This window comes from Vanessa atalanta, chromosome 6, assembly GCF_905147765.1.
Source record: "Vanessa atalanta chromosome 6, ilVanAtal1.2, whole genome shotgun sequence".
NCBI lineage: Eukaryota > Metazoa > Arthropoda > Insecta > Lepidoptera > Nymphalidae > Vanessa > Vanessa atalanta.
Genome location: NC_061876.1, coordinates 8,481,204 through 8,506,587, shown reverse-complemented (window position 1 = coordinate 8,506,587; position 25,384 = coordinate 8,481,204). Strand labels below are relative to the sequence as shown.

The 25,384-nt window shown below is 32.7% G+C and overlaps 2 protein-coding genes across 12 annotated transcripts; one reads left to right on the top strand and one right to left on the bottom strand.

The window, feature by feature from the left end:
- Nucleotides 1–69: 69 nt before the first annotated feature.
- On the top strand, nt 70–21,252 carry LOC125064461 (GATOR complex protein Iml1). Of its 11 annotated transcripts, none has more exons than XM_047671500.1 (27): nt 70–335; nt 414–551; nt 945–1,114; nt 1,501–1,767; nt 1,859–2,001; nt 2,500–2,687; nt 2,761–3,238; nt 3,813–3,961; nt 4,447–4,644; nt 5,346–5,501; nt 6,182–6,337; nt 6,987–7,001; nt 7,896–8,113; nt 8,529–8,716; nt 9,183–9,372; nt 10,289–10,486; nt 11,496–11,576; nt 14,622–14,665; nt 15,358–15,429; nt 15,506–15,704; nt 15,775–15,880; nt 16,091–16,306; nt 16,935–17,095; nt 17,383–17,551; nt 18,703–18,934; nt 20,320–20,416; nt 21,009–21,252. In XM_047671500.1, the coding sequence occupies exons 1-27, from the start codon at nt 293–295 to the stop codon at nt 21,210–21,212; spliced, it is 4,476 nt and encodes a 1,491-aa protein (XP_047527456.1). In that variant the 5' UTR covers nt 70–292; the 3' UTR covers nt 21,213–21,252. The 11 variants fall into 11 exon arrangements, with proteins under 11 accessions (XP_047527456.1, XP_047527455.1, XP_047527450.1 ...); XM_047671499.1 differs by lacking the exon at nt 14,622–14,665 and adding an exon at nt 13,335–13,420 and having other exon boundaries at nt 16,968–17,095; XM_047671494.1 differs by lacking the exon at nt 14,622–14,665 and adding an exon at nt 13,338–13,420 and having other exon boundaries at nt 71–335.
- Nucleotides 21,253–21,643: 391 nt separating this feature from the next.
- Nucleotides 21,644–23,992, bottom strand: LOC125064793 (caspase-1-like). Its single transcript, XM_047672022.1, has one exon. It carries the CDS (start codon nt 23,797–23,799, stop codon nt 22,903–22,905), a length of 897 nt encoding a protein of 298 aa, XP_047527978.1. The 5' UTR covers nt 23,800–23,992; the 3' UTR covers nt 21,644–22,902.
- Nucleotides 23,993–25,384: the final 1,392 nt, after the last annotated feature.

Below are 25,384 nucleotides of genomic sequence, written 5' to 3'. Positions count from 1 at the left end.
ATTCTATTCTCTTTGATCATAAATTAAAATTTTGTCTTTAAGTACATTATTGAAGTCTATTTAATTATTTATGAAATATTTCGATCTTATTATCATTTACCATCCATTAGTAATTGTTTGTTTAGTGTCGTTATGATAAAAAATATTTACTTTATATAATTAATGCGTAATCATGTTATTGTTATAAAATGAAAAATAAAATTGATAAACATGAAGTAAAAAAAATAATTTAAAAGAAATATTACATCCCGTCGATGTTATTATCTTTGTTCTTATTAACAATAAAATAAACATGAAGTCCTTTAAATTAATTGTGCATCAATCTAGTTTTAGTTGTAAGTGTTTTATATTATTAAATAAAAAGTTACATTTTAAAATTATGCTATACTAATTGTAAATAAAAAATGATTTAGCGGAAGATCTTATAATCAATCTAAAAGATTATCCCGGATTAAAGGAGAAAGATATAATTGAAATATATCATCCAGAAAATGACTACCCTCGACTCCTTTTACAAGTTACAAAGGTGGATGCACCGGGCCGAGGGAGAGGTAAGATTTAGAGTGTAGGATGATTTTGTATTGAAAGAAACTAAATCTTTTTGAAATGTAAGCATTTTTTAAATGAATCACACACTAGCAATTCTACTTACATTCTTTTTGAGGAGAGAGTAACTGAGCAGTATTTTTGTGGTAATTGCATGATTATGAGTTCCTAGGTAGACATGAAATCTTACTACAATGCTTGTCTGCTTATAATTAAATTGTAAATTCTTAAGTTTTTTTGAAACAAATTGCTTTTCAATACTTACTTCATTCCTTTACAATCTATTATTAAAAGTATTCAATAAATATTCAATGTTTTGCGTGTATTTTTTATACAAGACACAAGTGTCCCGTAAATAATTTCTGCCTATTTATAAATATAGTTTAATATATCCTTAGATACCATCAGTGTGGAACAAAGCATAGCCACAACATTTCAGTTGAGAACCTTTGCTCATGTTTATGTGAATGTTGTAAATGTAGCAGACGTTGCATTAGATTCAGTGGAATTGACATTTAAAGATCAGTACTTGGGAAGATCGGAAATGTGGAGACTGAAAAATCATTTAGTAAGTTCACTCACATAAATAATATCATTTAAAAAATAAGTCCATAGAGTTGTCTTAGATTTTCGCGATTATTACACATTGAAATAAAACTAGTTTTTAACGGATTTAATCGCGTATATTGATTATTTTATTTTAACATCCCGACGTTTCGAGCACTTTGCTAGGTCCATAGAGTATCACTACAATTTAACCATTTAATATTGTATTTAATAAAATAAAGAAAGCTATAATTTGTCTATTATTGTAAGAACTATTTAAATTGTAAAAATTAATAAAGGTATCATTAACACATTAATTTGTGTTAAAGTTTTATCTCATGTAATTGTTTCATAGTAGGTACATATCTTGTAAGATGGTGCTGTATACAAAAAACATGTATTTTTTAGGTAAGCACATGTGTGTATCTCAATAAAAAGATTGAGTACTGCGGTGGGGCAGTTCGATGTCAAGTATATGAAATGTGGTCTCAGGGCGACAGGGTTGCATGTGGGGTAATAACAGAAGACACAAAAATTGTATTCAGATCCTCAACATCAATGGTTTATCTTTTCATACAAATGTCGTCAGAAATGTGGGACTTTGACATTCATGGTGATTTGTACTTTGAGAAAGCTGTTAATGGGTTTCTTGCAGATCTTTTTACGAAATGGAAGGTATATAAATATATTGATTTTTGTTGGTATTGTTTTTATTTGCATTTGAATTCAAGTCATTAAAGGCTTGTGTTTTACTATTTTATATTAGAAAAATGGCAGTAACCATGAAGTGACAATTGTATTGTTTTCAAGAACATTTTATAAGGCCAAAACTTTAGAAGAATTTCCTCAGCACATGAAGGAATGCCTACAGAAAGATTATAGGGGTAGATTTTATGAAGATTTTTACAGGTAAGCTTAATTTTGCCAGACAATATTTATTTTATTTTTTTATTATTCTTTTATGTTGTCCTGACCAATCCGTCCTGCTCAAGTGTGTACGCGAAATGAAGGTGCAATCACACACTCTCTCTATTCCCTCGTTCTCGTAATCTGATAAGCTAGCAAAATCGACATTACCGGAAAGAGTTCAGGCAGGACCATCGGCTTTACATGCTTTCCAAGACAAGGGACACATGTACACACGGCCAATTTTCAGGTTCCAGGCTGTTACTGAGAATTTTTTGAAAGAAAAATCCATTAACTAGACTAAACTTGGAGTTTTTCTCAGGATTTCCAGCATTATATCTATTTATAAGCCATGTTCCATTAAAAACTTGGTTAACTCTAAAGCATATATTTTTAATTTAAACTTTCGTAACGAAACAACAACACATGAACATGTGTTCACGGGACCAATTGGCGCTATATTTTTAGTTTTCATTTCTTAATAGATGGTACGCTTTTAAGGGTGGCAGTACAAAATGAGAGATATGAAGACTGGTCAAATGTATTACTCCAATTAAGGAGGCTTTTCACGGACTACCAAAAGATAGTGCTGCAGTATCATGAAAGGCCTAATATGGAAATCCCAACAGCTATAAATTCAACGGCAGCTCAAGGAAATTTTCTTGAAGTTCTTAATATGAGTTTAAATGGTATATGAATAATTATTTTTAAGTAACTGATACAATCAATGTAACTTCTCATTCTTAACATTTTCATTTTCAGTTTTTGAAAAACATTACTTGGACAGATGTTTTGATCGTACTGGCCAACTAAGTGTTGTGATAACACCGGGTGTGGGAGTGTTTGAGGTGGACAGAGAATTGACAAACGTTACAAAACAGAGAATTATAGATAATGGAGTTGGCAGTGATCTTGTGTGCGTGGGAGAACAACCTTTGCATGCCGTTCCATTACTAAAGTTCCACAACAAAGACAGCAATCTCAACTCTATAGATGATTATTCAATGCCGCACTGGATAAACTTATCGTTCTATTCCACAAATAAAAAAGTCGCCTACTCAAATTTTATTCCAAGAATTAAATTACCGCCGAGAAAGAGTCAAGAACCTCTGAAAAAAATGTATGAAGATGAATCAAAGGGGAAGTTAATAAAGGAGGATGATTACATGCACAATTCGATATTTGACTATGATGCGTATGACGCTCAGGTGTTTCAGCTACCTCCAGCTCACAGCACGTGGTTAGTGAAAAATGAGTTTTATAAAATTACTTAAATTTTAGAGTAAAAAATAGATTTATTTCGTATTGGGTACCTAATGACGTATTTATAATCTTAGCAACCATGTTACGTGACGATTTTGAAGAATATAAATTGGACCATTCGAATTTTGAAAGATCTTTTTTTTACATTTTTGTCTCATTTCATTAATCCTGACCGAAACTGATTCAATTATTAATGATGATCCTAAATAATTATAACTAATAAAATATCACAAGTCTTTAACACCTTTATGAGAGGCACCTGTTGTAAAAACCGCGTTGGAATTCAAATATAGTCGCATTTCCAAAATAATTTCGACACTCGTCTGAATTAAAAAATATTTCGCATTCTGTAATAATATTTCATACCGTGTTAAGTTGAAACTGTGATGATATTGCAACTGGCCTGTAGCTATTTAAAAAAAATATGTCTAATACAAAATAGTTTTTATTTTGTTAGATACATCACTGTCAGAGAAAGTATCTATGTGTGTGTTTGAGATTGAGTAGAAAGAAAATTTTCAACAGAGTTTAAAATGTTCTACTCACTTTAGTGTGCAGAGGGTCGCCCGTACTAAAAAAACATCAGTTGCCGGCTTAGAAGGTATAAGCAGGCGAAGTCCACCAGCTTCTTCAATTCATCACAGAAAAATGTCCGATCCTGACATCCATCACAGCCTCGGATCTGATATTTTAACGAGCAGTGAGTTTCATCCAATTGCATCACATTAATATATATTCTTTTAATATATTTAGCTACTGTTGAAGCAAAGGGTCGTTCACAAACATCGAGAATCGGTCGATACATTTGTCTCTTTCTGAGAAGAATATAAAAACTAAATATTTGCTTCAGCAAAAACCATCTGTTAAAACAATACTTCTGTATATTACAAAACTAGCGATCTTAGCTAATATTAGCAATATATTATGTCATATTAAATTCGATGTATACCCATTGTAGTTGAAAAGGGAGTAGAGATAAACATTAGTTTATTATAAAGTTTCGTTAACGCCTTCGCCGACATTCAAAACGTATTTTTTTTCTGAATTCATATTTTAGTGAAACTTAATATTACTTTACAGTTATTAGTGTATTGTAAACTGTGACTAAATCATTCACATACAATATAATATAATTCATAATACAAAAATTATTTATATTTAAGTTTTTATTTTTTTTATATTCAGACAAACATGGGGTTAGTGAGGCTGGCAGTGACGCAACGGATTCCCCTATATCGATAAACCGACTCTCTCCGCGAAGCTCTGTGTCTAATAAGCCGGTGATAAGAACTGGGAGGGCACTGATTAATCCCTTCGACCCTTCCCACGTCACCGTCAAGCTAACGAGCAATCGGCGTCGCTGGACTCATATATTTCCCAAAGGTGAGATGGAATTCAATATATTAAAAGAATAGGATAAAAAATTATACACAGCAAATCTGGATCCCTGCCGTAAGGACTTCTTTTTTGTTTATTGTTATTAGTTATAGTAAGATTGGTGGATTTTAGGCTTAGATAAATTGTCTGGTCTGATTTAGTCTAAATTTGTCTGGCACCTTACTGTATATAAATATTAATCTATATCTCTCTCATACTCATAAATATACAAACACAAAAAGACACATCAGTATTGTCAAATAATAATTATTAGTTCAATTTTTTTTAAATGTAATACATAATATTATTAAATATAGTATATAAATAAATTTCAATTTCTACATATTGCATCCGCGTTTTTAATGAATTCCGATTCGTCATATCATGACGACCTCCGTGGTCGAGTAGTGTGTACATCGGTTTTCGTGTTTACGCCACTCCGAGGTTCCGGGTTCGATTCCCGGCCGAGTCGATGTAGAAAAAGTTCATTAGTTTTCTATATTGTCTCGGGTCTGGGTGTTTGTGGTACCGTCGTTACTTCTGATTTCCATAACACAAGTGCTTTAGCTACTTACATTGGGATCAGAGTAATGTATGTGATGTTGTCCAATATTTTATTTTATGTCCAATATTTTATTAAAAAAAAAAAAAATTATTCACTCTGTTACTCAAAATTAAAAGTACAAGTACTTGTTGCTTCTGTACAGGTCCAACCGGTGTGTTAATACAGCAGCACCATTACCAAGCGAGACCAGCAGGCGAGCCGGCTTCACGACCAGACCAACACCGCTCCGAGAACAACATAAGCAAGGAAAACGGCTCTACTATCAACAATAATAACCATTCTGTATATCAAGTCGATGGTAAATACAGAACTTTAATAAAATAAAATAATCAGTAACTGAATGTACCGTAATATCAAATGATATTCAATGATCAGGATCTTTTAATACGTTGCTCTACTAATGGTAGTTATAATATGCTGATTATCTCAAAATAATTTGCAATAATAATATTGTGCGATAAACGAGAACATCCACTTCCACCAACCCGCATTGGAGCAGCGTGGTGGAATATGCTCCAAACCTTCTCTTCAAAGGGAGAGGAGGCTTTAGCCCAGCAGTGGGAAATTTACAGGCTGCTAATGTAAACGAGAATATTGCTTATGAACGTATTTGTACCTATCATGATTTGAATTAACATTTATTATGGCCATTTCGGTTTTATCCTTGATACGCTGAAAAAAAGGCGGTAACTATATTTTTTTTGCAAATATTAAATTTATAATTAAAGCTTAAAAGAGGGTTTAATTATAAATTTAACTTTTGCTTTATATAATAATTAATTAAGCCTTAACTATATAGATGTCAACTAGCGCTTTAAATACAATTTTCCCATTAACAAATACTGCTAAAGAAAAACAATTGCTTTTCTTTAAATATTTTATTTACAAATATTTTGAAATTAAATAACAAACGCCTTAGTTAACAATTTCATATATTTCAATCCATATCTTGTAATACATATGGCAACATTCTTTCAGGTAATGTAATGGGTCGTAAGCGAATGATAAGCGCTTCAGGAGCTTTAAGCATTCTAGGTACCGCTTTAAGCACTCCCTCCACAACAAATAACGCCTCGCTCGCGTTATTGTGGGGCGCCACAGGAGAACAGGAGTGGACACCGGCCTTAACTACCGGTAATTATTGAATATGAATTATTTTATAGTGGTCATTTTATGTGAGATGTTAATTTATATTTAAACTAGCTCCGTACCGGCTTCATACGGATACAATAAGGATCTATATATAACTTTTATAGATATAAGAACGAACATAAATGAAAAATTCATATTTTTTCCGGTTTAGGAAGTCAAAATTATCGGCTTTTCCCTACTATAATATGCATGTATTATACATATAAACCTTCTTCATTATGAAAAGCGCATTTAAATCCGATGCGAACCTTAAAAGATCTAAGCGTACAGATGACGAGAAGCGACTTTGTTTTTAGTTTTATACTATAAAAATATTCTGTATAGGGCATATTTTTCATATTTTTTTCATATGTTCTAAGAAACTAAGGAGTATTTATATTTTATTATTATTAAAAGATGATAATATTAAGCCATATGTCTCCAAAAATTTGATCGACTTTCATTAAAAGAATGATGAATTTTTGACCATAGTCATTTTCAATAATAGATATCTTGTTCTAACTTGTCGTCGTTTAGTTGATGATGTAACGCCTCTTCATTCATAACTTATACTAAATGTTCATCTCATTTTTGATGTTTCATGATATCGTCGCATTGAAATCTTCAAATTCGGATCGAATGCGGCCCAAAGCGAACCGAGCTATAGGTTTGATATCCCATTCATTGGATTTGCATCAAGTAGTTGCCGCAAACCCTTTATGATTAAAAACAATCTATTTACTTTTGGGGACCTTTACCACTAAATGTAATCCGCTTTTTAGATTTTTAGTAGCAAATCCAATATGCTATTCGTATGGAACGAACTAGCCTGGGTACATTGAAAGAATATGAGCTGGTTTGTTCGATAGCAATAGGTCACAAGTTTAATTATCACCAGTAAATAATTAAATGAAAACTCTTTAGTACTAATATTTTAGCAGAATAGCTTCGATATTTAATTTTTTTTTTTTTTTAAATAAACTTGTGATCAACGCCTTTGATTAGTAAAAATGTGCTTAAAAAATGTGCCAAATAAAATAACACCAGTTATATGCTTAATAAGTAAATTAATTTATATATTATTGATTGAAAGAAAGCATGTCACACCATTATAATACTGATCCCGCTCTTAATACATTTTTTTTAATGTTGTTATAAAAATACTTTGTCTCTTTTCTTCAAACGAAATATAACTTTGGATGAAATGAGACAAGACATACAAGTTGATATACCTTTAATAGACTTTATGTATCTGGCCGTAACACTACGATTTTAATGATAAACGCTTTGGGCCTTTTTCGGTAGCATTCGAATATATGTTTTTATGTCATCGTGTTAATAAAATACTTCATTATTCGAATTATTTTTATGAGCTGTTACTGCAATTTCTTAAACAAAACGTCGCTCGGCGTTTAGCTTATTAATTAGTAGTATTCTATTTTTAAATCATTGCTTTTTGTACTAACAGTCGCTTTAATATCCATTTAAACTCAGCACAACTTTAAATCATAGAAATGTAACTTATACAATGCACAGTTCTTCAAAGATTTTTTCTCTTTAGGCGTGGACTGGAAATCTCTGACTATCCCAGCGTGTCTTCCAATAACGACCGATTATTTCCCCGACAAGAGATCACTGCAAAACGATTATCTTGTATCGGACTATAATCTGTTGCCGGACGATGTGAATGCAGATTTCGCTAAAAACAGGGCTATATACAAAGAGCCACTTACGACTATGGAAGTTTTCAAAGAGTTGGTTTCGCAACGATTGGCGCAGGTAATCATTTAAACTTCTTCTATTTTAAAAAGATACATATGGTATTGAAATTTTTCACACCTCCCTTTTTATTCAATAACACACAAAAACTATTATAATTAATTTTGGAACGTTCAATATCCGTTTCCTGTTCATTGAGTAATATCGTAATATAATAATAAACTCGGTGTGGATAGTAACCAAAGCTTACAGTTATGCTAACGCTGCAGATGTTCAGTGTACTGCCGTGTTCTGGGATTGATAATGTTCCAGACAGGGTAATTACAAGCACAAAGGTCATAGCATCGTCGTTCTTTGGTTGACGGCGCATCGTTATCTCTTGACACATATTGCCACATCACTCTGATTAATATAAGCGACCAGATATTTCCATTCCGACTCGTTCGTACCAATAAATGGAACGCGGTACTGGCAGGGCTTCCAGCTGATCGTGGGCGTGAACGACAACGAGGTGATCGAGTCGCACTGCCCGCCGTCGCGCGTGGCGCCGCCCAGCTGCCAGCCCGCGCACGTGGCCAAGCGCTACCTGCTGTCCATCGGCCGGATATTCCACAAGCTCACGCTCGTCGGCTCCACCATCACCGTCACGCGGTACAGGCCGAGGTGAGTTTCGATTTCGGACTGATCAGGTATCGGTGGACCCTCCGTCCGAGAACAGTGTTGACTTAACGGTAGACTAATCTACTAAAATGAACATTCGAAAGCGCTTGAAGAAGCTTAATACTTAGTCGAATGCACTGGATTATAAGACGCTTGGAGAAGAGAGTAAGGTAGCGCATATTTGGCAATAAAATGTACTCAAGTTCACACTTAAGTACATTTTATCGAGTACCTAACTCGTCTTTTACCTTTAGAAATGACGAGTTCAGTAAAATGTAGTCATTTTGACTTAAGTTTGGTGCTAAGCTTATCAATTATATTTTATTTATATTTAAGAAACAAAAAAATATTATGCGCCTAAGGGTTGACTGATGAAGAATTTGTTCTAGCATTAAGTCTGTATCAACTACTATAATTTAGTAATAAGTTTTTAATTAAAAAGTAATAATCATATTTTTAAATTTTTCAGACATCCGTATCCTCCTTTCAACATTCACTACAGATATCGTTTCCACGCCCCGAACCACGACACGTACGAAGTGTCCTGGGTGTCGTTCACCACTGAGAAGCTCGAAAACTACAACTGGAACTACATGGACCATTACATTTGCACACGAGGCGATACCGACTTTGCACTTGTTGAGGTTGGTTCGCAATATGTACGTATACAAAACGGAAATATAATGCCTTGTGTGCCGATGAATAGACTAGAACCACATTGTATTGACCCGTGGGTATTGTTAGAACCTAAGTTTTTTTTTATTGTTCGTAGTTATTAACACCATCGAGTATTTAACCGCCCTAAACAACGGTTTTTACTTGGTAGGGATTTGTGCTAGATTCTGGGTAGATCCACTCATACGATTTTCTACCGCCAAACAGAAGTCCAAGATATTGCAATGTTCCGGTTTGAAGGGTGAGTTAGCCAGTGTAACTACAGGCACAAAGGACATAACATCTTAGTTCCCAAGGTTGGTGGCGCATTGGCAATGTAAGGAATGGGTAATATTTTTTACCATTATCTATAAATTGTAGTCAGCCTACCTATATAAAAAAATAAAGACAGTGGAATTTATTTCTGTAGCCGTAGTAATTGTACATTTGTGAACCGTTCCGAAAGCCTAACTTCAGAATTGTTACTACCATTTTATTTGAGCGCATTATAGTTTATGAGTGGGAGTGATCATATATTTTGATATATGTTTATTTATCAATAAATCTTATTATTCATTAAAATAATACCTTTTAGAAAAAACGCCTGGATTTAGGATTGAGTTCGATCAAGGACTGATTGAACGTTAATTGTGATTTATAATAATATTATAAATCTGTTTATTTGAAAAGAGCCACTATGCGAGTTTCTCGCCGATTCTTCTCGTTCGAGGCTGCTTTCCGAAACGGTGGTAGTGTTTAAATATTGACGATTCAAAAACGCTTCACTGTAAAGTTTACTTGAATAAAATACATTTAATTTGATTTTCTGGTAAACTTTCTCGGCGTAAATTTCTCAAAGTAAGATGTATTAATGTTACATAAACATTCAACAGAAATATATAAGTTAATTTACACTTCTAGCCTCTTAAATATTGGCGGTTCCGTACCCTTCTCTTGCCGCTCATCAACCCAGCCACGAAGACGATACTAGAAGACGAGTCGACTCACTGTGATATTTACCCAACTCCAACACGCCAAGACTTGGACCATCTCACCGAAGGGTTTCTAAAAATGACAGAATCGTATTTTAACAAAGTCAAAAGACCAAACAAGCAAAGGGTAAGTATTAAAATTAAACGTTTCGAGAGGAATAAATTATCAAAATAGTCGATTAGTGTACGATATGATAAAAAATATATATTGTGATAATGTAAATAGTTTGATATACTCTTAATGTACTTAGCCATCTAACAAGTTTGGGCATGAAAGAATTAAATGCACCCGAATGTACACGTAGACGTCAATAAAGCACATGCATGCGTTTTAGTAAATAAAAGCACAACTTTGCAATTAATATGTACACATTTATAATTATATAATAAACTCAAACATGAAATTTTAAGCTCGTAACGTCACACTGATTTTATTGTCTGGCATGTCACCATGTTTATTTACGGACTTAAAGTGCAATCAAAATTTTCCTTGTAATTTTTCGGTTTTTATTTTCCACACTGCCGCAATACAATATGAAACGTTTTGTCTGCATGTGTGTATTTATGTGTAAATTTTATTTTATTTGCATTCCCTGTATTCAATTTCCTGTTTGAGTAAACTTGCATGACTAAATAATTATTATTATCTAATACTTATTGTTTTATAAGACTTTATTTAAAGTAGTTATTTGTATTGATAGAAATCCAATCGTTCAAGTCATCGATGATTGTAAACATTTGCCACTAATACGCCTCAAAAGTCCGGGACATCAAATGATTTTTTGAAAGTCCGATCTAACGGAGGCAACAATTACCAACGCCGGCCCTACGAATTATAAATCATAATTTTCTAGTCAAAAAAAATCTTCAAAAGAGAAAAAACACTAACACAACTATTTAACTCTTTTTTCAATCTAAAACGCTGTATTTTACAAATTGCAGCTGTCAGAGGTGAAACTTTTTTCGGTCAGAAACGTTTTTACTAAAGCGTTACACGAACGTTGCAGTCTAGTTTGACTTTTATCTTCACCCCAAACAAGTTTCACTTCACAAATTGTAATGTTACAAGAAGTAGGGCCGGAGTTTAGTGGGGGATAGGCTACAAGGAGGTTAGGAATACACCTCGGCTGCCACAGGTGGCGACGACTTGCGGCTCTTCGGAGGCGGCCCTCACGAGGCGGCGGCACTCCACTTCCAACCTCACGCGGAACGCGCAGGTACACGGGACTCTAGCCCCACCGCCGGGCTGGTAACGTCTACACTCGCTCGCATCTCTGCTCCGGAAATACATTAAACTCCCGATTATCAGCGGAATTTAGCAAAAGATGATCCAAAAGAGCCGTAATAAAAACAGCATTCAACCAATAATAATCTGAACTTTAAATAGTATTTATTTGTCACAATTAAAACTTATTAAAAACACGGACAAAAAAAATCAATGAAAAAATCAAAGGAAACTCGAGAAATCTTCGGAAAATCTACAAAAACAGTAATCCGACCACAGATAGTCGAGAGTTTGCCGTATTATTTAATTATTCGTCGGAATCAGCATCAGATTGAATATCCTCGGACAAATTTCAGCTGATTTATTAATTGGCAATGAATTTCGTTCACTTACGATACAAGTAAAAAAATAAGAGGGTATTTTTTATATCATAGATAAGACCAGAGATGCTAGAGTTGAATATATTGTCGAGATCAAAGAGTAAAGAGCGTTTTAATAGAATAGGCGACTATTAATTTGAACGCTTTGTTTAGACAAACACTTACTATGTAGCTAGCAGGACGCCTACGAAGCTACAGCCTTAATATTTAAAAAAAAAAACCTTGGAAAATGTTTTTTTTTTGCATTGCGAGATCTTTTTTTATTATTATTTCTTTACCCATTTTCACATTCACCGATAGTTTTTTTTTCCACTTAATATGGACTAAGGTGCTAATTTCTTGTGAATTGCATTTTGTTTCTGTTTTTTTTTTCGACAACTAGTAAAAGATTATTTCACAGAAAAGAGGTATTTTGCAAATGTTAAGTTATTCATTATTTAAGTGATGTTTTGATACTAATTTTAAATTTTGTCAACTCAATACGTGATAGTTATATTTAGAATTTAGGGTTTTAAAGACATTTTATAACAATTGGTTGGTTTGGAAGTTGCCATTTATAAAGCTTCAGTATTAAAACTAATAATAACATTATTTACGCCATAATATGTAGTTGACAGAGTAAAAACGCATACAAAGGTCGCACCACAGATCCTTACAAATAAAAGTAGCGAGCACATTGAGTTGATACCATTCATAGTAACCTATGGCTTATCACATCATAATATTGAAGTAATTCGATTATGTTATATGCGTACATATAGCACTGCTTATAAAATCATGTAAAGTGATGCACGGACTGCTCCATAAAATGTAATTACGTTGGCTGGCTTCTTTTGTTTATTTAATGAGTTCTCTTAGATCAGTAAAAAAAACTGTTTTTGAGACGGTATTTATATATACTGTTGATTTAATTGTTATAAATAAAGATCATCTCCGTCTCAAAAGCAGTTGTATTTAGTACAAGTTTGATTAGCAGGTATATATGTAAAAGTATGATGGTAATTATTGTGTGACGTGATTTTTATCTGAAAATTAACTTAAAGGTAGATATAATTTTGACTTGTTCTTAATAAATTATCATTTTAAATGTTTAAGTTAATATTTCAGATAATAATGCTGTTCTAATAACCGGCAAATATCTTGACAATTGACCAGAATTTATTGTTTCTTGTTTGTTCGGTATTAATGTGCACCTCCGGGAAACTAATCTCCCGTGATTGGTATATTGAACTGAGGATAATTCGAACTAACATATATTTTATCTATCATGATATTTTGGTATAAATAAAGGTGGTGAATGATCGAGATGTTTGCTGGTGTGTGTATATATTTGTACGTAGTATTGTAACGTTAACGTGCGTGTGGTGCAGCAGGGCGGGGTGTCCAGCTCTCCGTTCAGAGAGCGCGTCGGCAGCACTCGGCTACCCGACCGACCGCGGCTTCGGATCGAAGCCATGTCAGTATCATTTACATGAAACGCTGTGTGATTCGAATGACAATGCCGGAATCTATACTGACAATGTGTATGTTTGAAATTGTTTCAACCCCATATGGAACGAACTTCTTATAAGTACGCGGCTTACAGAGTAAACTGGCAGAAAACGTCGTCTCGTAGCGAAGAAGCATTATGCCATTCGAGGCGACCATACCCTCTTATTCTCTTTGTTTCTTTCTATTGTAAACAGTAACTTTAAGAGTTATTTGAATTCACACGGGATTTTTAATAACAATTTTGTCGTTGTTATTTCATTATTCTCAAACGTAGTGAGTTTATTCTATGATGTCTGCTATAATACATAATACATACCGTAAGCAACTTCTCTCCGACCGGTTGTTCAAGACAACTGTATCTGAATAATACACCATACCTTTTTCTCTTAATTAATTGTATGACGTGAACAAATGATGGTTCAGTAAGCTATTAATTATTAGATAGTAGTAAATTTTCTGTTTAATCCAATAATATTTTTCATTTTACAATTGTTGATACTATTCATATTTTACCAATATCCATCAAATTTCAGATCAGTTTAGTCGCAACATGCATTCGAATACAACTTTGTAGAATCCAGAATCCAAAAACTATTAGTCAAAGCATTGTTAGTAGGAAAATAAATTTTTTGTTAAATAATTTAAACAGTTTACTTTTTATTATGAAAAAAAATTACATTAACATTATCGTGAATATGTCGTCAGGATCTAGCATTGTCGTTGAATCATTTAATCTAAGTAATTTATTTAAACAAATACTTATCATTTCAAAACCCGTGTACCATCAAACAGAAATATAAATTGTGATTACCCTTTGTATTGTGTATTCAACATGTATCTTGCCTATTACCGGTTAAATGCTCGACTGGTAACGTTATGTAGTAAGTACCGGCTTTGCTTGCTTGCCTGCATGCCATAGGGGTTTAGTTGGTATTTATTTATCGTTTCACTTATTTCATTAAGCATTAACATCCCTTACAAATCATTAACGAAATTTCGTTTATTTCAAGTTTCTCTTTTATTATTCGTACTTTACTATGAAAAATACTATCATTTTAAATGCTTCCTTATAATTTATATCTTTTAACGTTTTCTATTTTATATAATGCTTGTTAAATTTTCTTAAATGCTTGTTACTCTTGTCCTTATTAAATCTTTCATTCCAGCAAGTATCACCCACTAAGTCACTAAATTCTAGTCAAGGGATCAAGTAAGTAAGCTATCAGCTTTCATGATTCATCTAATTGATGGGTAACTGAAGTTTGTTTGAACCTTAACGGCTGTAACCATAGATCTCATACAGACAGGGCATGATTAGTTACACAGTGCTGTCTTCTTCTATGAAATGGTAAACCAATGATGACAAAGAGAGAAAAAATTGTGTTTAAATAAACAACGTGTCTAAGTATGGCATCATCTTGTACAAATGCCCGGATCTATAATTTAATGGATCGTAACTTTACATCAGTAACCGTTAATTTTTGAGTGAAAATTTAAAGTCATTCCTATCAGATGTATCGGCTTTAAAACTTACAAAACGTTATATTAAAACGCTTTTGAATTACATCTCGTATGCAATTCTACGATCCGTTAGCAGTCGTTTGTTGGTTATTAAATTCAATTCTTAGCTTCATGGCATTTAGTTGGGCACAGATTATTTCGCCAATGTCACGTAGGAGTTTCTTGATTATGGTAACCGGACATCTAGTGTCAAATATAACTTCAGATACCCTAAAATTGAAAAAAGTTTTTTTGAATTTTCATTTTCTTTCTTTATTCATTATAAGTTTTCTTTGCTTGAGATGCTTTAGCAAATGGTCATTTATTTATTTAAATTTATTCGCGTCCATCAACACTCTGTAATAACATATTTTTATACGTTAATTAAATTAAACCTTTCAGAGCGGCAGCAAAGACTGTTCTAGAAAGATCGCAATCTCAATCCGGTGAATGCGATGACACGTACGACGATGGGTCGGTATTTTTCATTGGTAATATTATATGCTTTGTTTAATAATTTGCGCTAGCGAAATTGATTTTACTTTTTCAGAGTTATAGAACCAAAGTTGAAAGCGAACGCAACACTGTTAGAAGTCGTTGATCGGATGCGTCATCCAAGTTTAGGTGTAGGGTTTCTTCAACAGACCGTTAGTTTGCCTTCGCATACGTTTGTCTCAATATATGCAATTCACTGGCTTCAGGCCAATATGGAAAACATGACGTACGAAAAGGCGACAAGCTGTATGGAGGTACAGATCCCAGGCTAAGCATGTTATACCCAAATATTCATCAGATACACTAATCAAAATGTATTTTCAGAGACTGCTCCGAGATAAAATGATTTGCCACGCGTCTGGTGATACTCTAAAGCGATATATTGTCGGTTATTATATGTACCACATACTTCCGCAAAAGAAAGAAAAGGGTGAGCCTTTTCATCAACTTGATTTATCTCAATATTGGTAACGTTTCGGTTACAATAACTCATTATCATTTTTAACGCAAGAAAGAGATAGAAATACTCTTAGATCGTTTCGTTACTTTCGTGTGAAAGAGACAGCAAATCTAAAAACAATTATTCCTGTTATTTTTTTTTTGTTTTGTCAATAATTGTATAAAATATATTTAATTTAAGAACTAACTGACTACGTAAAGCCATTGGGGGATTTGCAAAGCTTTGAAAACGAATGGATGGAGGTAGAAGTTTTAGGACCCCGGTCGCCTTTGTTGACGTCTGAAACGGGCGCCATAGATATTTCCGGGAACAGCACCGCAACCGATGACTCTGGAATGCCAGCGTTTCTTTGCGACAATATCGACCCCAATTATATGCACATGGAGAATGATGACTGTAAGTCGTGTATTTGGATTTCATACAAAAAATAAAATGCCAACAAAAATTTGAAGTCATCATAACTAAAGATTTTTCATATTTAGAATTAATTCGTAATAAAACATGCTTAGACATGATTAACCGATAAATGACCTAAACATGACCTAACTAAATATCAATCACCTTTTACGTGTTCTAATAAATGTAGAGGTCAAAAGGTCATGTGAGTGTTCGACTACATTTTATAAGTTTCTTTGTGAAGTGTATTTATATTTTCAGTCGATACTATCTTCAACTTTTTCGTATTGATTTTTTGTTTCGTCGAATACACAATACATATATCATGAGTTGAGATTTTGAGGCAAAATATGGAATGATCACTTGAATGAGACTTAACGCTAATATTTCAATCACCAATAAAGATAATTCATTTGATAAGTAATAAAAACCTAATGCTGTCATAATATAAAACTAATTCTTTCGATTTTTCGGCAATTGAAAATCCGGCCTTTACAGAAATTAACGACAAAATTCGGAGATAATCAAGATAAAATATGTACATAAATTTTGAGTGTATGATTTGTTTAAAAGGGAACGCGGAAAATGAGTAGTATTCATGTATTTAATAATATATCTACAATTTTAGTGCCATTGTATAAAAACACTCATCTCGATATAGACGTGAACAATAAGAGTGATCGCATTGAGTGGGGACACGCGCGCTATCAGGCGACCTTCCGACCTGACCAAGCGTTTGAGATGTGCATCCAGTGGGCTATTGCGAGTGGGAATATAGTTGCCGAGTTGGTAAATAGACAAATTTCTTTTTAATACAGTATTAATAATTAGCGCAACTTTGATTGAACCATTAACTACAGAGGAGAAGCATAGACACGTGTATTTAAAATAAGAAGACGACATGTTTTATTTGTAACAATTATATTCTTCATTTATTAGAAAGAGTAAACTCAAATAAAAGTATAAAATTGGCTATGTCAGGTCATAATTAATATATTAATGACAAATATTTTCTTCAATACATTAACTGTAATTATATTTCTTGAATATGCGATGTTCCTCTTCGTTTCATGCAGATAATTGGTTGGGCTCGCAAAGCTCCAAGTTGTCGGCTACAAATGGTACCAATCCCAGCTGACCCTCTAGCTTTGCCCTTCACGGAGAAGTCAGATCCTTTAAGGGGTCCTATATATGTGCCTTTAAATGAAGAACCATTGTTAAGGGGCAAAACGGCACTGTTTGAAGGTAACGTTAAATTAAATGGATATTCTTATCGACAGGATCAAATTAAAAAACACGAATAGCTTAGTCACGTAACCGTAAAGTTATTGTAATATAAGTTGACGTAGGTCAAGAATTAACTATATATATATACAATGACCTTTTAACAAATTATACAACGCTTCTATACTTTGTACTAGACCAATGAAGCACGTTGGTCTAGCTAGTGGCAAGATATATTATCTCAGATCCCGAGTTCCTATTTTCAAACCCCAGGTCGGACCGATAAAAAGTTACTGGGCTTAAAAATTCTCAGTAACAGCCCGGAGACTGGAAATTGGAAGTATGTACACTCCCATGTCTAGGATAGCAAGTAAATCCGTTGGTCCTGTGCCCAAACTCTTTCCGTTCGTGTCTGAATATTAGTGTGGGAATAGATAGTGCACCTGTGTTTCCGCACACACTTGTGCACTATAATATGTCCTGTGTAGTTGGCCTGTTTCCCTTGAGGTTAGCCGCCGTGGCCCAAATCGCTCAGGGCGACGTCGATTGACATTGACATTGCCAAAGGCGATAAAACTCGACAATTTTAATGCAATAAGAACATCGGACTTTTTTTTTTAATTTTTATACAAGCTTTTCTGAGTTAGTACCATCCACTCTTCAATTATCAGCTTCTACCGTCAAAAAGTAGTACCTACTCTGTATTGCTGGGTTTAAAAACAAAGTGATCCAGTGTTACTACAAGGTCATGGTACATTACATTATAGTTACTATGGGTAACAGCAGGGCCGGATCTACCATATGGCTTTTTGGGCTTCAGCTCAGGCCCCCGTGGATTCAAGAGCACCCCAGCTAAGTCAAGTCAAAGTAAAAAGTAGACGATAATGCGAAAGAATCCATAACTTTTTTAAATTAAACAGATGGTTTGCAGCCATGCAATTAATCAAACCCATCAAATTGATTTAATTCAAGTCTAAGTTCAGATATATTTAGGTGGGCCCCTAAGTAGTATTAACCCAGGGCCCCTTAAACTGATGGTCGGGCCCTAGGTAACAGCGCGTTGCCGTTGAAAGAAATACTTCATATTTTTCACGATGACTGTTAATGGACTACGGAGACTTCAGGTAAACTTAAATATTCATGACCAGCGATTGTAATTATTTTTATAACAGGTTTCCCAGAGGATACATGGCTCGAAAGATTATTCCTGTTCCAAGAAGCGATTGTCGGTCGCTTCGGGTTCATTAAATGTACGGTAGAGAGTACGTCTCACGCCGCGGGTGTCGGCGACCATCTCTACGTTCATGTAACTGGGAATATGTTCATACTCATCCCAACGACAGTCAAGTCGGAACAGAAGGGTCTCAAAGCGAAGCCGGTCAACAAGCCGCTCAACTCCAGTCGGTAAGTACATGTAATTTACAAAATCCTTCGTGTTTCAACATTTTTAATTATTTAATTATCATAATTCGACCCGCGACGTAACGTTTTGTGCGTACATCGAGTGATGACAGCTTTAATCATCCGGTTCCTAACCCACGGCAGAAGACTGGATTAACAGAAAAAAAAATTTTGCACATAAAATAATGGATTTTAATTGATTTAAAGCTTTTCTGTTTTATTAATAAGAAGTTACGATATGGTCATATTTATTTCTATAATAAAAGTTGGCAATGTTACACTCCCGTGCCAAGGAAAGCACATTACGTACTTGCCTGATCTATCTCTAGTCGTGTGTGTTTGCCGTTTCATCGGACTATGAGATTCAGGGGATAGAGTGCACGCAACCTGCGCACTAAAATGCGCTCTTAGTCTGACTATTCTATACAATTTTAAAATAAAATTGAATTTTTCTGTTTATCCCTTAAGCATTCCTAAACTATTCATATAATGAAAAACTCAATTGTTTATAATTAAACTTTGGGTATGGTCTTCGGTATACGACACTGAAGGCATTGACCAAAAAACGAGACTAGCTTTGTATATTTATCAAATTCAACATGAATAAACGTTTTGTTTTAACCCTTATTTACTATCTGTGTGAGGCCGGGATGTGAAGCCAGTTTAAAATATATACATACATATATGTATTTAAAATTTACGCCTTGCGAAGTGAGCATACGACAAGTAGCATTTAATATTTTTCATTTATATAAGTAAGAAAGATAATTATGACACATTTATTTTGTCTAAGATGATATTTCTGTTTATCTGTATATATACCTAGTTTATATGTTACTTTTCCTTATTATTTAGATATATTCAAAAATAAACACTTCAATAAGTATGCATCAGTCGTCTGGATGTTCGAATGGGTTCATAGAAAAACATTAGCAAGAAATAATTTAATTTATTTTTTGAGGTCATATTCTTAGTATCACAATCTTATTATACACTTCGTTAAAAAAATAACCTTACTGTAAACTTTGAAAACATGACGCAATGCGGTACAGTTCACTGATCTCTCTGAAGGACTACGATCGTTCGACGATCGTTGCCGCCGTTCAATGAACTTGAAAAAACATTTCGTCGTAACTTTCAATAACAAACTAGATTCACCAATTAATATTATATTGAAAAAAAAGAAAAAAAAATTGTAAAATCTTCGTTTTGATATGAATAATGATACTAAAATACATGATATCTTAAATATGAGGTTTTTTGATGAATCATATTTCTCTGAATTTGACTAACTTCCACTAATATTTTCTAGAAACAAATATAAACCTGTTTTCGTTTGACTTTAATATTTACATTGCTTTTATTTGACTAAGTCATTTTCACTACAGATATCCTGTTCACGAGGCAGCTCCCAGTCCACACGAGGGTTACATAACTCGACACGTCAGTGGAAAGAATAAGGATGATTATGACAACAGCCGCCGGGTAATTATTATTTAAAAATTCATTATGCAGATTCGCTGCAGTGGGGGGTCCAAGAACTCAACCCACAACTATTGTTGAGAAGTTTAATATATATCTAGATAAACTGGTATGTTTCGAACATGTTTTTATCTACTCATTTTCTTCTTAATCGGAACAATGAAGTTCGTCAATAGCTACAAAATAAAATAAAATAAATTCGGTTGAAATTGAAATGTGAAAGATATTGTTTTTGCTTTGCCTAGTTACCTAGATGTTAAAAATACTTTTTAAAGAAATCAAATGTTCATCATTGACCTATTTTAGAAAATATTACAATATATGTACATTACAAATATATTATGTGAACTTATAACGGTAAAACGAATAACGGGCTGCTTGTTATCTTTACGTTATATAGCTAGTTCAAGCTATGGAAGTTGTGGTGACCTACTTTGGTTAACAAGTATTTTTAATAATGAAAAATATAACAAAAGTATTATAACGAAAAACCACAGATCGATATTTATATCTTTTTAAAATTGTTTTTTTTTAATATGGTATGGATAGTTTGTTTAATTTTAAGAATAATTTGAAATATAACGACTATTTTTAGATGGGATTTTTGTGGTCTTGGAATCATATGATATCTAAAAAGTGGAAGTGGTCTCAGACTCCGGCAACTGGAGACGAGTGCTTCCAGATGCGAATGTTACGTGACTTTAAGCATTTTTGTGCTAATCACGAACAGAGGTTGAGCCAATTCTGGGATCAGTGCTGGGAAGTTCGAGAGAAAGCAAAAGGAATCAAGTGTTTCTAATTGTTATTAAAATTCTAATAAATTGTTGTTATAAAACTTTTTTTTTTCTTTTCGTTTTTTTAGTGTCCAATACACTACAACCTATTTTTCAATAATAATTAAAAATGTGTCGTTATTACTTTGTTATTATTACAAGTAAATCCAACGACGCATTTAAAGCAAAATTAACAATTGTAATACAAAGAATGAAAATTATCATTATACTCTAAAAACCCTCTTTGAAGAACATGTAATATTAAACACTCAACAGGTAAGTACTAGCTATCTAACAAATAAAGTGATAATAGAATGAAGTTGTTAGTCATAATTTAATTAAAACTTTCTATAAGTAGAAAAGATGAAATAATATCTGAATAATTATCGACATTAAGAGTTAGACAAATACAAGTGCATGATACCCAGATGTTTGTAAATAAAAAATGTTGTTAAACTTGGAGAATTTATTGCTTACACAAAATATAAAAATAATGATTAACAAAATATGTCATTTTGTTGCATTTCACATCTATGAAGAGATTCATTCTGTGTATATTTTAATATTTTCTGTAATAATAATTTATACTATAAAATTTGAGTGTCTTTCAAAGGCACAATTTTGAAGGGACAAATATTATAAATGATCTCCTCACAGACATTTCACTTAATCTTACCATACCCTAACATCAGTCAGTACACTTATCACATCAATCCAATTTCATTGAGGTAAAGTGATTTTACTAAAATTATAGAATATATTGATATTCTGTTATGGAAATGTATCAAATTTGACTTCATACTCCTTACGAATAGCTTATTTTATATATTAGTTAGAGTTAATTGCAAAACATAACAAATGACAATTGCTTGAAAAATATGTATAAAAGGAAACACTAATCTCATAACATGCTTAGCTCAATGAAACAAAATTAAACTTATATTAAATGTAACAAATATTAAACAAAGCACATAATACCCAGCACTCTATAGTTTTAGAATAGAGGTGAGCTATAGGAAAATATAAATATATAAAAAAAATTTAGTCACTATTAGATGACACTGAAAATAATAATTTGAGCCCAGTAGTGATATGTACTTAATTTTTACATAATTAGAAAAGTGTTATTTGTTCTTATGTTAATATAAAAGATATTTAATCAAAAAGCATTTGAGATCAAACTTTTATATCAACTTTTTTTTATTAGTTTCTAATTATTTTATTTTAAAATGGCAGCATTCTTAAGTACTTACTTACTATCAATAGAAAATTGTTAGCAACTATTAAATAATTTTATTAAGAATTTGTGCATGCATTACTTATTATAAATACATTTTATAGTTGAGCACAAATATATATTCCACCTTTATTGATCATAGACTGTTAATAAATTGCAACTTTTACTATTGTTTTGAATTTAAAATAATTTCTTAGACATCTTAATTGGTAAACGCAACTTACAATACAATAGAATAAGATTAATAAAAAAATTGACATTACAATTATATTTGTAAAAATAAGAAAAATATTGTGTAACAATGAAGTAAAACATACTTAAAACCAGGGAACAAGTGCAATTCACAACAAATTTTCGAAATAAGATAAATGCTATAAAAGTTGTATCTAATAAGTTAAAAGAGAATCGGAAACAATTCCTAAAATCACACTAATACTGGTACTAAAAAGATACAATAAAATGCTATTATTTTTGGTAGTTTATTGTTTTTTGCCAAATACAAGTAGTCTTGTGAGCATGCTCGTGATACAAGGCACTTGTTTTTGTTGATGCATGGTTAACATGTCCGGTGTATTTGATTCAAAATCAAGTGCTACCTTTTGTGCTACAAATGTTAACAACGTCAATATATCCCTTTCAGTACCTGCATAGCGGAGTTCTTCACAGAGGGCTTGCATGAACCAAGAGCCACGAGTAGTATTCCTCCAAGAATAGTAGCCCGGGACTGTAGAAAACACAATCAAAAAGTCAGCATGTGTTGGAATCCTGTATGATGCACTTGAGGAACCATCTGTTTCAGTTCTATTAGATAGTGTTATTCCTCCATCTAGTTTATCACCCTGGCAAGCTTGAATAAAGAATAGCTTAGGTTTTCCTGCCAATGTTGGACATTTGTCAGCAGTGAAATAGTACCAAAGATTATCTGCTTTGTAGTGAGTATCTTTTGCGTACAACATTCCCATTTCCCCGTGAGTCAGCACTGAGATAAATAAGCAGTCATTGTCAGTGTGATCCATTTCAGCTGTTTGTTGTAAATATTTGTTCACATCACCAGACTTAAGATTGTGCAGTATAGTAACACGGAAACCTAAGCTTTTGAGTACTTTTGATAAGTTATCACTATCGACGTTTGTTCCTGTGCGTGATTTTAAACTGTGAATATCAAAATGCTCATGATTAAATATGATTGCCATCCCGCGATTCTTATGGTTCATATTATAAAAGGGTGCATTCCTATCGACGGGCATTCTGGCATAGCGACGTGCTGATGAAGAGTCATGACTTCCCCATGCGTCGCCTTCATCTCCACTTCCATTCGGTCTTTGTTCTGCTTCATTTTCAACACTGCCGTTATCATGTGTGTTTAAATCCGACATTTTAACAGACTTTTAGTAAAAAAACACTTCTTATTTAAGAATAAACGAAGGCTAATATATTTAGAATCGTTGTCTCGTGTCCGTTACTAATCCAAGAGCGCTCGTCTTTATTTGAAAGAAAAAAACGCATTACATCAGTGATCAGACAACGAAACAATACAAGGCACAAGCTTATAATACTGTATGTTTGTATACTCTGTGACTATGCTAGAGATTAGTGCTGCATATCGATAATCGACTATCGATAGACAATCTATTGTCTATCGAAAGTTAAGGTGTGAGCAATAGTATCGATAGCTCCCCATAAGCAATACTATTGATATTAGCGGTACTATATGATAAAACCATTCATTTTTTTAAATAATATGTTGTACTGATTAATTGAACTAATATTAGTATTTGCTGCTATTAATATTGTTTTTCTTTGATATAAAACAGTCTATTATTAAAAAAATCAATATCTTTAGTCCAAAACCATTATAACAGATAACAGCGATACATTACAGTAGCGTTGTTATCAATAGTATTGCTAACGAGAACTATCGATATTATATATCGACTTCTATCAATACTATCGATATCCTGAATAGTTTTCGAGGTTAAGTATCGATAGTCAAACTATCGACGGTTCTACAACACTACTAAAGAATCGGATCTATGCATAACAACATACAATTGCTATTATTGTTTATTATCTTATTGGAAATTCCATTATAGTCTTTGGTTGGTCAGCACGCTTAAGTTAGTTCTCTTAAGTTGGCGGATTATTTTATATATTATTATGTTTTTGCTATTTCTTCTATTAGTTAAGTGTCCCTCATTTATTTTTATTATATTTAAAAAAATATTGACCTTATTTATAATTATTAATTTATTTATAACCTGAATAAATTTTATTGCTATTTTTACGTTTAAAATAAAAAGATATATCCCTATGATTACTATTCTCTTTGGTCTCGTCACAAAAAATTATTACACACAGTATAGCCAACTAAACACCTTAACTACTTTTTTAAACCAAAATAACATAAAGTACCAATTTTAAAGCCCTTTAGAATCAAACCGAAATTAAAAGAAATATTTATAATTATTTATTTACTGTGTCAGATTATAATATTTTTTAAATTAAACTTCCTCGGCTTGAGATAATAATAGTCATATTAATAGTCATAATTTCTATATTTCTTTATGATCATGTAATAATTTACACTTTATTGAACCCTATTCTTTAAGTTTTTTTAATGGGATAAATATTTAGTAAATCACGTGAAAATATAAGTATTATCCAACTAAAAATTAAAACAAATGAAATTTATATTCACATAAAGTTAAAATTTATATTTATAAAAGTCATCATTATTACAATATAAACAAGTACTAAAATTATTTGGATCTGACCACGATTCCCATGACATTATTTACAAATGTATTGAACATTTATATTATAAAGTACATATTAATAATTAATTGATAATTGTGTATAAATTTTTCCTTATTGCATCGTCGTTAGCGTTACCATGGTATCATACTAAAACAACAACATAAGTTGCGTTTAAACAAGTTCCTAAAAATAGATTTAGTTGAA

Bases quoted from the DNA above. Each gene is read 5' to 3' on its own strand.
- LOC125064461 (XM_047671493.1), top strand. From the start codon at position 293: ATGAAGTCCTTTAAATTAATTGTGCATCAATCTAGTTTTAGTT. The intron at 17,096-17,382 runs GTAAATAGACAA...CGTTTCATGCAG, and splicing joins GGAATATAGTTGCCGAGTTG to ATAATTGGTTGGGCTCGCAA. The intron at 18,935-20,319 runs GTAAGTACATGT...TTTTCACTACAG, and splicing joins AAGCCGCTCAACTCCAGTCG to ATATCCTGTTCACGAGGCAG.
- LOC125064793 (XM_047672022.1), bottom strand. From the start codon at position 23,799: ATGTCGGATTTAAACACACATGATAACGGCAGTGTTGAAAATGAAGCA.